Source organism: Stegastes partitus, unplaced genomic scaffold, assembly GCF_000690725.1.
Source record: "Stegastes partitus isolate 25-593 unplaced genomic scaffold, Stegastes_partitus-1.0.2 Scaffold2525, whole genome shotgun sequence".
NCBI classification, from domain to species: Eukaryota; Metazoa; Chordata; class Actinopteri; family Pomacentridae; genus Stegastes; species Stegastes partitus.
The window spans coordinates 1,311-16,725 of NW_007580256.1; the positions used below are offsets into that span (position 1 = coordinate 1,311).

The 15,415-nt window shown below is 43.2% G+C and overlaps 1 protein-coding gene across 1 annotated transcript; it reads right to left on the reverse strand.

Annotated features, from left to right (window-relative positions):
- Positions 1-3,428: 3,428 nt before the first annotated feature.
- LOC103375271 (LON peptidase N-terminal domain and RING finger protein 3) lies at positions 3,429-14,758 on the reverse strand. Its single transcript, XM_008305500.1, has 12 exons — positions 14,068-14,758; positions 11,210-11,328; positions 11,004-11,126; positions 10,805-10,921; positions 10,525-10,699; positions 10,356-10,440; positions 9,696-9,810; positions 8,447-8,568; positions 7,813-7,971; positions 7,562-7,724; positions 7,320-7,469; positions 3,429-6,248 (listed from the first exon to the last, which is right to left on the reverse strand). Exons 1-12 carry the CDS (start codon positions 14,756-14,758, stop codon positions 6,090-6,092), a joined length of 2,178 nt encoding a protein of 725 aa, XP_008303722.1. The 3' UTR covers positions 3,429-6,089.
- Between the last annotated feature and the right edge of the window lie 657 nt (positions 14,759-15,415).

The following is a 15,415-nucleotide window of genomic DNA, read 5'->3' on the forward strand; positions in this document are numbered from 1 at the left end:
GCTAGCCAAGTTAGCATACAGTCACTTCAGAAAGTATTCAGGCCAAATGCTTCAGGTCAGTGTTATGCTGAAACCATCGTCCCAGATTCATCGCTGGACTCTGGGGCAGTTTTTTTTTTTATATCTTGTCCCTGTTGCTGAGAAGCATGATGCTGCCACCGCCATGCTCCCCTGCTAATGGGTTACTGTTAGCTTATCATTATTGGTCAATGATAAAAACAGTAATTTTATCCATTTAAATTAAATCTACAGCTTAGTTAGCTATGCAAACAGCGATTTGCTGTTGATATGTAGATATCAACATATTACTACAACTTCAAGGTAGCAGACATTTTTGCTAAATATATTAATTTGTGGGGCTGCAAGGTGGCGCAGTTGGTTCGCACCAAGAAGGTCGCCGGTGCAGCATGGGTTCTCTCCGGGTTCTCCGGCTTCCTCCCACACAGTCCAGAAACATGTTGAGGTTAATTGGTGATTCTAAATTGTCCGTAGGTGTGAATGTGAGTGTGCTTGGTTGTCTGTCTCTAAGTGTAGCCCTGTGATAGACTGGTGACCTGTCCAGGTGAACCTGCCTTCACCCTAAAGTCAGCTGGTACAGACTCCAGCCCCCCATGACCCTAGTGAGGATTAAGCGGTGTATAGATAATTTGTTCTGTTGCAGAGTTGGTTAAGGGGATCATTTTTACATGCTAGCGTCGATCTCCGGGGCTAAAAAATTAAGTGCCAACAACTGCAGTTCCTTGAATGTCCACCTGAAGCGAACTAGAAAAGTAAATCAACCCCCATTAAGGAGCGTCTTAAAGCTGACATCCTGGTACAAAAAACGGATTTGTCCGTTCATCACAGCTGTACGGGCGACACATTTTTATATAACTCACCTATTTAAATTGTATTAAAGTGATGCATATTAAAGGTATCGATGCATTCTGTGCATACACATGACTGCTAAGCATGCACGCTGTTGCCCTTATAGCATAGTGACTACAGACTCCTGTGGACTTCAGGGGATGACAAAGTTTACTCACGGAAAAAAGTCTAACACCAGCCTGAGGAGTCAAGCACATCTTTTTATACATTCAGTGGTTTCAGTTTCCCCACTAAGCCAAGCTTTCTATGATATAATACCAGCTAGGACACGCAACAGCAACGTAATCATGTTCTCAAACTTTTCACCTAATGCTCTACAAACCAGATAAGAACGTTTCATACTGACCTAATTCATTAATGGCTTGAGACAGCTGTAAACATGTTTTCCCCTTTAGTGCTAATCTTTCTGTCTCTTCTAAAGTCTGTTGTAATGCTTTTGAAGAAAAGCTGCACTGTTCTGAAACATCCATGAAAATCCCCATAACTAAGTTTTTAAAATTTAATTTAAAACGCCGACTCACTCGAAGCTGCTTCACTCGATGGCTGTTGTTTTTTTTCTTGAACGTAATCAGCTGAGATAGAGCGGCTGACTCATCTCGTAAATTATTGAACAAGAGCTCAGTCATGTAACCAGTAATCTGAGCCGCTACTTTCTAAGAAACACAGCCGACTGTGAGGAACACAAACAAAGGAGACGTAGCTTAGAGCTCCACCGCATTTATTGCTCGCGATCCCAGACGGGATCGAGACTCAAACCTTTTGGTTAATTCACAAGTCGTAGCTTCGGACTGTATTCCTGCAAATCAATGCGTACTAAAGTTTTACTATCAAAAACAGACATGAACAGAGAACATCAGAAGAGATGTCAAGACACACATTCATCTTGTGCAAATACACCTGGACACATTTAGAGGCCATGAGGAGAGTTTAACAACCGTTGACAGAAGCAGGCCATGTGGTAGCTGAAGTCAGTACACATATTTGAAATCTCAGTAGCGCTTGCTGTTTTTTTAGACATGAATTTCTAGAAGTATTTTGTCAGAGAAGGTGGAGATGGGGCAACAGACCAAGAAAATGATGAACGTTCCCGTCCTTGAACGCAGCACCGAGCCCCAGCTGTTCCCTAAATCGCATAAACAGAAGCCTCACAAGGTCTTTTGAGTTTGTTTCCAAGAAGCTGTTCAATTCGTATTTCACGCAGAAACCAGATTTCACAGCTTTGCGGCTGAGGCGACACGATCTCTCATGACCTGACAACCGATGGCGGGTACATTACATTTTAGAGCACTGGTGGGACTCTGATGATACACGACGATTTGTTCAGACTCTCAAATTGCATTTACGTACACGAATGAAACGACAATAACAGGAAAAGAACAGAATTAGGAAGCATCGTTTTTCTTGGACGCCAGAGTCTGTGTGGTTTGTGGTTGAATTCTGAAAGGTCAAGATGTCGACGTCATCCTGTCGTGATTGCATAGCTGGATGACCGAATATCCAAAAAAAATACAAAAAGATCCAATTTCTTCTACATTGCTTGCGCTTGTTTCTACAAATTGGAAGCAGTGACGTGGGGTGAAAGGAAATGTTGGTTTGTCAACAGTGATCACAGTCATGAAATTGGAGTGCTACAAAAACAATAACCGTTTAAACCATCCTGACCTCTGAGGATTCAATACAAATGCCAGTGTGTCTCAACAGGATCATAGCTTATAACCTGTGCTGTTTATTAATTAACAGACTTTTCTTCTGAAAACATTTCAGTGACAGTCAATGGAATCAAACAACCACAAAAAAACATAAAAAACAAAAACCCTCCTTTTCTGTATGTATAAAAAAAAGCACAAAAATGAAATTGAGATGTTGTAATGTTGTCGGGGACGTAGGGGGTTGAAGTTGAGCATGTTGTCTGCTAGCGTGAGAATCAAAATCCAACAATGTTTTGAAAAAAATAGAAGACGGTAAAGGTGTTTTAGCTTTTAACGTATGATAACAATTAATCGTAAACATCCTTTATGCGTTTTTGTTCAATGGATGTTTATATATGTAGTCTAAATAAAGCATATTTTAATATTTTGACAAGTACATGTATTAGCTTTTCTGCCAAGTTGGGTTTTTGTATGCTAAATATGACGCTACAGCCAGCAGCAGGTTAGCCTAAGTTAGCATGGAGGCAGAGGAAACAGCTAGCCTGTGCTTTAAAAAAATAAAAAATAAAATAAATACTATTAATGCTAAAACTCACAAAATAAGATGTTATTACTTGTTTAATCTATATGTAACACACAGTAGGGTGGAAAAAAAAGACAATTTGTCATTTTAAGGGGATTTTTTTGTTGCTAGGTTAGCTGGCTGTTAGCATCATAGTTAGCTTACTGACATTAGCGTTCATCTAGTTCTTGGCAATAAAGCAAATAAATGCCTGCAAAACAATATTTTTTGATGTTTTATTAATTTATTTTGTTTTACTGTTAAATATAAAACATAAATTAAGGTTGAAAAAAAATCTAATGTTGTCAGTTACAGTCGATGGCAGGAATTTAAATCGGACACAGCCGTCGTTGGAGGAGATGCTGCTACTTTATTCGTTAGGGTGAGATCTAATTAGAATAAATGGTACAAACATGTGACGTTATCGAGAGAAAAAGCAGGTAACAGCTAAATTACTATAGTTGCCATGGCTGTTTAAGTGAAAATGGAAGGAGTTTAACCTAAGGCACTAGAACTGCTGTCACAAATCAACAAAAACAAAAAAATCACAGATATCAGTTTTAAACCAAAAAACCACATTGGAGAGATGCTTCAGCTTTTCTTTTTTTGTGCGTGTGGAAACTTTTTGAAAAATTAATGTGTTGGTTGGAACTTTTACTCAAGTTGTGAAATAATAAAAAAGAGTAGTGATTTTATTTTAGGTGGATTTTCCCTTTACATTGATTCAGAAAACACATTTGTCCGTCCGTCTGAGATATCCGAGTGATATGCTTTTACTCTGCATGTGCGATTACGTTTGCGGCTTTTCCCTTTCCGTTCCAGTTGGAGTTGACGAGTCGTTTTAGCGGTTAAACATCATTAAACACGCAGGAGTACTGGGGTCATTACACGACAGATTATAATGCCATATTTGCAGTATATATATATTGGGAGTATTGCTGTCACATTTAAACCATCTCAATGCAGTGGAAAAACTGAATATCAAATCACATCAGCGCATTTCTATCATGACGCCATTTTTTTCAGCATTGCGTGGCTTTGGCCCTTTGCGAAACAATAAACGTGGACGGTTTGACGCGACGCTCCCTGCGCTGTTACACATGGAAACAAACACACCACTACGTGAAGAAAATCATAAAATACAAAGAACCTGATCGACGTAGAAACATGTAAAAATCAAACACGTGTGTATAAAAGAAAGAGATTTATGAAGGCGAAGCTCAACGACCTCTCGCGTTCTTCAGAGATCAGCTTTTGCCGCGTAGAAACAGTTGTCACAGACATCAGCAAGGCCTCAATGCTTTTATTCTACATATTTTTTATTTAAAATATGTTTGTAGGTTTTCTCAAATTGGGTTTGTTGTATTTCAATTTACGCTGTTGTGAAATGTGGGGATGTAGGGACCTAAAAATGAGCCTAAAGATCCAGAAGGCACTGGCCTTTACTCACACATACATCAGTCGAACGATTGGAGATGTTGTGACAGGTTGCATCACGCGTTCGGTTTATATTTCAAACCACCAGAGGATTTAACTCGATTCTGCGGTGATCCGAGTGCTTTAGTGTTCTGACTGCAGCACACTGAGGCCCGCCTGCACTGTTTATTGCCCTTACACGGAGCTGAAGTGCAGCGTAAGTCAGAGTAAATACTGCGTAAATACACTAAGCAGATAATGGCATCAGAAATCCAAATGTTGGCGGGAGCGACTCCACCGCTTGTTGCTAAAAGTCCGAGAGGCTGCGGGGAATATTTTCAAGTCGATGCAGCTCGGACTGTGACAGGCCAACACAAACACAAAACCAATTTGGGTCAATGGTGATTTAAAAATAGAAGGTCTGAGAGGGAAGCACTGTTTTGTTTTTGCAGTGGCGGCCATGTCAGCTCTATGGGATGTCAATTAAATGTGTAAATTATGAGATAACGGGGTATTAATGATAGTTGGGGTCAGATTTTAAGCAAAATAATCATTTTTTAAAAATCCTTTGGAAAGTGAGCAGCTCAGCATCTCTCTCTGTGTGAAATGTAAACAATGTCACTGCATGCATAAATAATGACAAAATAAATAGTGGAAAACAATTTCAAAACATTAAAAAAAAAAAAAAAAAGAATGAATACAATACAAGAACAAAAGCCTTAAAGCAATGTAAAGGTTCAGTCCGTTGTTATTCAGTAGGATGAGGAAGTAATGGAAGGAAGCGAGGGGACGACGGAGGAAGGAAAGAAGGAAGGAAGACGGAGTAGCTTCATTATTGCTAGATACAGTAAAGGTGGTAAAAAAAGGCTCCTGAATGCGGTTTCAATCAGTGGAGGAGTAAATGTCATGAGTAATCCTTATTGTTTGTACTGTTTTTCACTCAATTTCATCGAGTGCATTTGCTCAAAAAAGCAAATTAATAGTTTGGTCTCTCGCAGAATTTATATTTACATTTAAAGACGAGACTGGTTGGATCAACGGCAGCCTGAGTCGCAGCTCAAAGCTACGTCCAGACAGGAAGCTCAGGTGTTTTTGAGTAGTAAACTGCCAAACTTCTGAGAAAAACTCATATCAGACTATAAAGTGTTGCAACAGATGGAAGAGGGAAGAGCAGAGAACTACAAACATGGAGGACAGCCGGAAAGGCAACAGTGGACAGAAGAAGACGAGAACATACACCCAGAATGTGCGCATTAGCGTTGTTATTATAGTGAAGTACAGTTCTGTTTAAACCCACGTCTAGACACAAATTCACGACAGTCCGCTCGAGAAGTCCGACTCCTCTCCTGTCTGAGTGTAGCTTCAGTCTGCAGGTCTGCACAGGTGCTAGTTGTGATGAGAATATCATCCATGGAAGACAGCTATTAATTCAGATCTACATTATGTTGCTTTGTAAGTTTGCCGCTGATGTGTCGATGAAATCCGCGCTACAGCCAGGAAGGTGCAACATCAGTTCTTTGTGCATCCGAAGGAAGAGCAACAGGTCAACTGCTGCCGCTGCTGCAGGTGGTTTAGTTTCACCTTTACTTTCATTGTCACCGGTGTCGACTGTGAGCCATGAAGAGCAGGACTTTGCGGATGCCGCTGAGACGGTCCTTCAGAGAGGTGAGCGCCAGAAACGGCAGCTGAGCTCGGCCCTCTAAAGGAAGAACAGCGAGTAGCCACCAACACCAGGACGGACCGTTGGGACTGGCCTGAAGGGACACAGAGAGAGAGGAGGAGACACAGTGAGACGATGGAAGTAGACAGAATATTCTGGTGTGTTTTAAACCAGGACTTATTCCCACTCTGTTTGCTAACTTTACTCCTGTAGAGACTCATAAATCCTGATTCTGAGCCTCCTGTTTCAAACACTGACTTCTGACTGAGCAGGTGAACACCAGCTGGGTTAGACAGCCAGCAGGTGGTCAGAACAACAGTTAACTCAAGTGACTAGTTCTCCTTCATGTGCACTGCTGATAGATGCTGGAGTCGAAAATCTCTGAGTTCCAAATTAGCAAGATTAACCCAGATTAAGAATATCTGAATAACTGTACTTTAAATGGATGTATTTTCCTGATGCATGAACATTTAGCAGCTGTGGCTGATATTAATATTTACGGTAATACTGGTGCAGGTAATATTAAAATGACAATTTCATCAATAATCTGGCAACAAAAAACTTTCCTGGAAACCTTCCTTTAACACATGAATCTATCTTAATGGGTTTCCTTGAGGCTATTTTACATTTACTTTGCTCTTTATATATTTTACTATGTTGGTTTATTTGTTATTGTTGCATTTGCATTGTGGTTAATTTCATTTTGTTCTTTTATGCATGTGTCGTTCAATCCGGTTGGTTTTATCTCCTGTACTTTAACGTCTGCACCATCCTGAAATTTTGCTAAATAAAACTGCCACATAAGCAAAGTTACATATTATTATTATTACTATTATTATTATAGCATGCATCAGTATTCAAGGCAAAAAAATGAAAAAGACTGTGTATTAATTAGGTCCACCTTAATTATGAAAATGATATGATAACTATTGAAAATGGGACAAAATAAAAATAATGCTATCAGTCAAATTCATCTTTAACTTTGTTTATTGTGTGTTAGATTTCTTTATTGCCAATTTAAATGTAAAATGCATGTATTAACCTGTAACTGTACTGTGTGTTGTTTCTATGTTGGCCTCATATGTCCTCTCATATGTGTATTATTAATTTGATTTCCTTTTTTTCTTCTAACTACCAACACCTTTACTATGTTTGCATGTGTTACCTGAAGTTCCAAGTCTTTCTCAGGCATCGGTCCAAAGTGTCCCTCAATGCGCTCCTTCTGCTCGGCCTTCAGAGAGTTCACCCAGACCAGCGCCTGGTCGTACACAGTGTCATGCAGAGACTGCAGCTCGCGCTCTGCTAAGCCCTCCACCTGCACACAAACACACACACAACTCTGAGCTAGAACATCTCCAACACCTTCAGCTTCAACGTCTCCCTCTCTGACCAGCCGTGTCGTCGTACCTTCACATCCTCCAGGTATTCTATATCCGCCGTGTTGTATCCGTCCCTCTCGCTGTGCTGAACCACCTTAAACCTCCGCCTGCCGATGGTGTCGACCACCGAGCGGCCGTCGGAGAAGAACTTCACGTCGCGGATCTCCAGCAGGCAGCCGTAGTCCACGAACCTGGAGAACGAGGCGCACAACGTCACACTTCCTACATTTATAAACTCTGAAACCACGTGAAAACGCAGCACATTGTCCCGGCACTCACCCTTTGAGGTTGTCCCCCAGACACATGCCGAAGCAGTTGGTTCCCGTCTCCATGCACCGGCGGATCATCAGCCTGTAGCAGGGCTCGAAGATATGGAGGGGACACGGCACAGTGGGGAAGGCCATGGTGCACACAAATATAGGCACATTCTTGTTAAGACTGGAGGGGAACGAGAAGAGAGAAGAAGTGTTTGTGTTAATGAGCAGCAGAGTCACAGGATGAGGTAATGTTTTACTTTGTCATTGTCAAACTTTCAAATCCCAACTTTGCAGGATGGAAGTTTCCTGCTTCCTGCTACAACTAGGTAAAAAAAAAAACAAAAAAAAACAAACACCGGCTGCTGTGAGAGTGAACAAGTGCCGCCCCAGTTTAAGTGCAGTTATTTACTGGAGTGACAGGTTTGCGTCAGCCTCCAGGAAAGTGACACATGATGCCTGACATAACGTCCGCTACGAGGTTAGTGTGTCAGACACGTGTGCCGCCTACTGTAGGTCAGTGGGTCAAACGGCAGAGAGGAGGGGGGAGGGGTTTGGTAGTAACGTCAATCTGTACGACGATCTAACAAGAGAAAACGGACCAAAGTAGAACACACAAGAGCTGGCGGGGAGACGGAGCGGAGGCCGGCGTAACTTACTTAGAGAGCTCAGCCATCTCCTCCTGTTGGATCTTCTGTCTTTCCATTAGCTCAGAGGGAAGATACTTGGATATCAGGTTCTCCATTAATACGGTCTTACAGTACTGCCTCTGGACCAGGTACTGCAGGGGGGACACACAGAATGATGATTGATTAGCACCTTATCACACAGAGAGGTTATGCAAAGTGACAGTACAGACAAGAATGAATAAAGTGCAAATACATTCATTTGAATAATTCAAACTGATTGATTAAAAGTGTGATAAAAAACCAAATTTAAGAAAATAAAACATTCAAAAGTCGTGTAGAAGGTTTATTGTAGTGAAGGTTTACAATAAAACAAAAAAAAACTAATTTAAATTAAGTGAATTCTATCTCCTGATATCCTGCTGTTGTGACATTTCCTATAAATTATTTTAGTTTTAACTTGTGCTGTTGGAGAACTGTTATTGTTGTAGAATTAAAAGTGATGAAGGAGTTTGTCGACAGATTCTGCTTTTGAGATTGATTGATTGATTGATTAGTCAAAGCCTCTATAATTAGGTATTCTCATTAATTCAACCTATTTTGACAGTTTTAGATCTTAATCTGAATATGATGGACGCATCAAACAGAAAGCACACGAGGTCAGACAGAGATCCTTCGTTTTTACAGCAGTAAGTGTTAAAGTCTGCTAAATATTTGTCTCAAAACATGTTTAATACACCTGATTGATATCAGCCTAGATGGTGATCTTATTAATGGCATGAACTGAGCTAAATTAATTGTATTTTTTGCACTATTTTATTGCTAAATTCAGTATTTTTACAAGAATTTCAATGCAATCAGTCAAAGTGTGCAGTTTTTCAGTAGTTTAGTCATATGTATAATAGTGTTTTTGTGCATTTTTCTCAGTATATTTTACACTTTGTTGTGTATTTTGTAATTTAGTACATTTTTTCCTATTTTTGTTTACCTACTTACCAGATTTTTCTGCTTAATTATTTATATTTGTGGTCATTTTATGCTTTCTGCTTGCTCCTGTAACAACAGAACTTTCCTTTGGGGATCAATAAAGTATTTCTATTGTATTCTATTCTAGCTCCACAACAATCCCTGTTGTTTGGTAAACCTATACAAAAGATCCTAACTGTATCTGTAATGTGGCAAAAAAGAAACCACTGATGTTCGGTGCAGACAGAGAAAATGTCCAGTTTAGATCACACTGTGTTGTTTGCTGTTTGTTCGGTCTGGTCGTGTCTTGACGTACCTCTGACAGCTCCTCCTTACACAGCGGACACTTGGGGTTGTGGTCCAAACATCTCTTGAGACACTGAAGACAGAAAGTGTGACCGCACGGCGTCGTCACCGGCTCGTAGAAGAGTCTGGATGAGGAAACACACAAACACAAAAACAGTGTAAAGAAAAAAAACATGGACACAAGAGTGCAAACTACAGACGACACATATGAAACTCTGGGCTTGAACTAAGGGTGGGAGTCGTAGAGTCGTTCACGATACGACACGATCACGATAACGAGCGACTGCAAGACACGGATTATGCACCATGAAGTCGGGATTCTGGTTGTGGGAAGTTGTGGAAGTGATGCTGATGTTACTGTACTGATATTCTCTCCCACCACGAACAGTTTGTGTGTCTGCGTACACACTGCAGGCCGTAACTCGATTTTTTTCTCAGCTACTGGAAAATGATTTCATTGCAGGCGATACGACTGCCAACTGCGGTTTATGACATGTTACACAACTGCTAATGGATTTATTGCATCGCGAGTCGCTACTCCAGCTCCACACAGACTTTTGTTCAGGCTCGAGCAGAGAATAATATTTTTTTTTCCTTTGACTGTTTTGGGTTTCAGACAGACAGTTTGCAGAACAGGGTTACGTTGGGTCGCCGGCTGTGTAACTCTCACCTCATGCACAGAGAACACTCCAGATCTGCTGGATCCAGGACGTCACCGACCTCAGAACTCAAAGAACTGGGCGTCTCTGTTGGCTCTGAACGGAGAAATCACCAGACGATAAATACGATGCGAACGCTGGTAATAGCGATTGTGTGTTTGTGTGCGGCTGTAAGCTCACCAGACTTGGATCTCTTGTGATCGTCGCCCTCCTCTTCGGTGCTCCTTCGCTTCCGTTTGAGGAGGAAACAGTGATCGAGCCTCCGGAGCTCCTGCTGGCCTTTAGCCGGACTCCGCTCTGACCTCTCGGGAGCAGGAAGACTGGAGTCTGAAGACGGCGAGCAGGGACTGACGGCCTAAAGACAAGACGGGAAAATGGAAGAAGGAGACGGTGAAGGGAGCGGCAAAGAAAAACAAAGCATTTTGGTTTAGATGGTCCCCAGAGGTGGAGCGTCTCCTACCTGGAAGGGAGCACTGAGGCTGCTTTTGATGTGCGCTCTGGAAGACAGTATGTTGGAGTAGTCTGAGATGTGTTCAGGGACCTGATCTGTGACCGGAGCCAGGAGGTCACTGAGGAGCTGAGAGGGGAGGACGAGAGTGAAACAGGCTGAAAAACACAAACTGAACGACACGAGTGCGTCGCAGCGGCGTCATGTTTACCTTGTGAGCCTCCGTCTTGGCCACTCTGCAGTCGGGCTCCATGGACAGACAGAGCAGATACTCCCTCAGAGCCTCCTCCGGCCGGCCCAGCGACACCAGGGCCTGAGCCTTACGAACGTGACCCTGCGGGCAGGAGGAGAACGTTTACTTCAGACTCATAATAGAGCTTATAAATCACAACGTGCCTGTTTGGGTGTGTGTCCTACCTTGGACCAGTGAGGCATCAGCCTGCAGCACATCTCAGCGTCTCTCAGAGCCTTCTCGTATTGTTTCAGACTGGAGTGGATCTGGGAGCGGTTGCTGAACAGTATGTGGTCCAGAGGTGCTGAGGACATTAAAAAAAAAAGGAGGGACAGTTAAAATTCTCAATTCTGATGAGTTTATGATTTCATCTGCTTGCTTCTCCTTCTGTCTTTTCCTTCTTTAATTTCCTTTCCTCTGTTTTTATACCAATTTGGCATCAAACACAAGGTTGCTCACATTTGTTTCACGTTAAAAAGAAGTTTATTTCAGCTGTAAACTTAATAAAAGTGATCTGATTTGTTCGTCAGTGAGACGGTGGTTGTAAAATAATAAACCCTGTTAAAATAATTTGCATCTAAAACTGTGGAAAACAAACCAAACAACAAAAATCCGCTTGACATTGACATATAACAGACAATTAGCAGGGATGTATGTTATAGATTACTTTAATTTCTATCTATTAGTCAAACTCATTTTTCTTACAGACATGTTACCATCCTCTATTTAAAAAAAAAAATCTTTTAGCAAGTAGAAAATCTTTAAAAATGGCATTTCAAATATCATTTTTGGCTTTCAAACTCTGGATATTTGTTGTTTTTGCCGTTTTACACACCAAACAACCGACTAATCTGGCACATTTGTTGATAATGTGTCAGGTGCAGCTCAAAGAAGAAAAGAAAAGATCAGGAAAAGCTTCAGATATTTCATTTAAATCGGACGTACAACAAAGAAAAATGAGAATCAGCACATTTAAGGCATTTTTTCCCCCTTAATAAGTGACTTAAACAGTTAATCTCTTATCAGAATACTCTTCTAATCTATGAAATCTTTGTCTGTCTGCTTTAGCGTCTCGTTCCTTCAGCTCCAACCTCTCTAAGATTCTTGACCCCTTTACTGCAACTGTTTCACAACCTACTGCAGAATATTAAAAAAATAAATAAATCCATAACCGCTGCTTGTTTTTTTTCTCTCTCCTCCCAAATGTCTTAAAAAGCCGAATTTACTCGTGACATAATGACTGGAGTTAGTTGACAGAAGGAATGTTTAAAGTGGATCCGTTTCTACATTACAAAATGTGTTATGAAAAGCTGCTGCCTTACAAAACCATGCAGCACTATCAAGGTCACCCACATTCCAGGTTTCGTAACTATACAAACTTATGCAAATGTCGCACTGGGCCCTATGGGAATCAGAAGGAACTGTTTTTCCTGGCGTCTGTTCATACACGGGTTGTAAATCACTCGCAAGGAGAAAAACAAATCAGTTGGAGAAGTTTAGGAGAAGCCACAGAGACGGTTTGACAAAGTGTTTTGACATAAAGCGAAGATGGAAACGCACGCTGACGATCGCCCTCCAAGGCAGCTTTTCTACACGTATGCTCACATAAAACAGTGCTAATTATAACCGAGGTTCTTGCACCGACTTGCATTAATTCCTCGGAGACCGTCCCTAAAAACTGCCACACGCCACAAACACAACCCCGATCGTAACCTAGATACAACTCTGAAACTCCACCCCGTAATGAGAGGCTACCTCAGTGATGTGGGGACCAGATTGGTGCGTGGAGGTGAAGGCGATGACAGGTTTTTGGATGATGCTGAAGGATGGTTGTATAATGCACACAATTAAACAAGGGCGAACTCCGAGCGAGCTTTTCTAAGTCAGAAAACACATTTTCATTCACTTATTATATCTTGCAGAACACATGTGGGCACGACTTCAGTAATGCTGTGCAATAAATGCAAATCAAAGAGCAGAAATAAAGGAACGCCGGTGTGTGTTTTTGTGGCTTTGCTGAGATGCACAGATTCTTCAGTGTTCAGGGATTTTATGCAAAATGATGCAGAATGATAATTATGCATCATTTATCAAACTCTCCTGCTAAAAGTGCTTTCTGGATAACATTGTGCTAAAATCTAAAAACAGAAAAACCAGTGACTGTGGGAGCAAACCAGCTCAGCATCATCCAGGTGTTGGGAGATCAATACTCCACCGGTTTGGCCTCACAAGGACGAAGACGCTCGCTCATTTTGCATATTCAAACTTTCTAATGTTCAGGAAATGAAACTACGATCTCAAAGGAGTCGCCTTCTTCAAACTTACACAACCAGCCTATAAAGCGACCGAGCTGCAGCGCTGCGAAGGCAAACGAGGTCAGGCCAAGTTCCTGACACACCAGACTCGTGGCTGCACCAGAGGACGGTTTGTTCATTTAATAGGAGGATAAGATTCAATAAATGGGGCCAACGCTGAAATAAAACATCACTAGAAAGCAGCAAAGAAACTCAGATTTTGTGCAGAAATAAAGTTTATTCTAATCAATAATGGTGGGGTTGAGTCTGAGCATGTGACTGTCTGAAGGTCACAGTTCATCAGCACACTGCTTCCACCTGAACATCACCTCTGCTGCTGCTGCTGCTGCTGCTGCTGGCATCGCTGTACCTAGTGGTGACCTGCAATAATACCCTTGACCCACATTTGCCTGATTCATTGTCTGACGTTACACAATGAGGAGCTGAGGGAGGTGGGTTACGTGCTTACGCAATGTTTGGTCCAGTAGCTCAGCCTACATAACCCTGTTACCCAACACATGGCCACAGAGCTGCTGCTGCTGCTGCTCACTGAGGATGTGACACACTTATCTACCAACTAGTGTTATGCACCATAAACCTGGGCCTCCTGCTTGGATTTTATGGTGGTTTCATACCAAAACACTGCCATGTTGTTACTGAGCACACATGAGGTGAAAGTTGCACAAATGCAGACAAACATGCTCTTGTGAATAAAGCAAACCTGTGACTAAAAACACCAGCGGTCCTACCTATCAGTATGGCTTGGTTGTATTTCTCCAGCGCTGCTTCCATCTTCTTCTCGGCGTACAGCCCGTTGCCCTCCCGCCGCAGCCGGCCGGCCTGGTGCAGGGCGGGGAACCACTTGGCCAGCAGGCCGCTGAGGACCACGTTCACCCGGTAACTCTGCACGTCGGCCACCCTGGAGCTGTCCCTGCACTCCTTGCACATCACCGGCCGCTCCTTCTCCTTCCTCTCCCGCTCCAGACACTTCTTGCAGAAGCAGTGTCCGCACGGCAGCGTGACCGGCTCGAACAGAAAGCTCAGGCAGATCCGGCAGCAGAAGTCCTGGTGGCCGCTACCTGTGGCACCTGCAGCCGCCGCCGCCGCCGCCGCCTCCTCCTCCGCCCTCCCGGGGCAGCCGCGCCGGCTCTCCCCGCCGTCCTGCCTCCTGATGCTCCCGGACAGGTACTCTATGAGGTTGACCAGGTGCGCCGGTCTCAGTCTCTCTATCTCCGAGGCTTGTCTGTACACCCCGAAAGCTTCCGTGAATTTGCCCCCGAATGCGAGCGCGTCAGCCCGCTTGACCATCAGCTCCAGCCGGCTCCCTGGATCTCCGACTCCCGCTAGCTGGCACTCGTAGATCTCCGCAGCCAGGTCGAAGTTTTTAGACTGGAAAGCCTCCGCTGCAAGGTGCAGCATACTCTCACTCTCTGTCTCCATGCAGGGCGGGCAGCTGGACGTCTATCCCCGGCTGTGTGTGCCGCATGCCCGGTCTGGAGCTCGGCTGCTCCGCACGTTCGTATCCTCTGCTGGGACGCAGCGACTAAAGCGCTCGGTCATGGTGCAGCCCGAGAAGTACGGATATTATTCTCAATGGAGCGCGCGAGGGGGGGAAAAAAAAAACTGTTATGTAAAAGTTGTGTCACGTGACCGCCGACAGCTGTTCTCATTGGACGAGTTTAGAAAAAGTGTTACAAAACAACCTGCGCGTAACAGTTTCAGCGTCGCGAAGGAGCCGTCTGACCCGCATGCGGGGCCGGGTCACCGGCGGACCGGCACGGGTCACCGGGGGGCGGGGGTGGGGGACCAGCAGAGGTCACCGGGCCTGGGGCTGCTGGTTCTAGAAGGTCCTCCAGGTGTAGAACAGGTCAGCGTGACTCAGGTGATGATGAGTTTCCACAGCGTGACTCTGGACTGTGACCCGCTTCAGTTACATCAGTGCGGCGCCGTTTGTGTGTCAAGTCATCCTGAAAACCAAGTCCGAAAAAGTTAAATAACGTCTATGTGAGTGTCAGTTGCATAAATGTGACATATATCCGTCTGTTTCAGGGAGTCTGACCCATAATAAAATGCCATAAGCACCTTGTTTTATAAGTA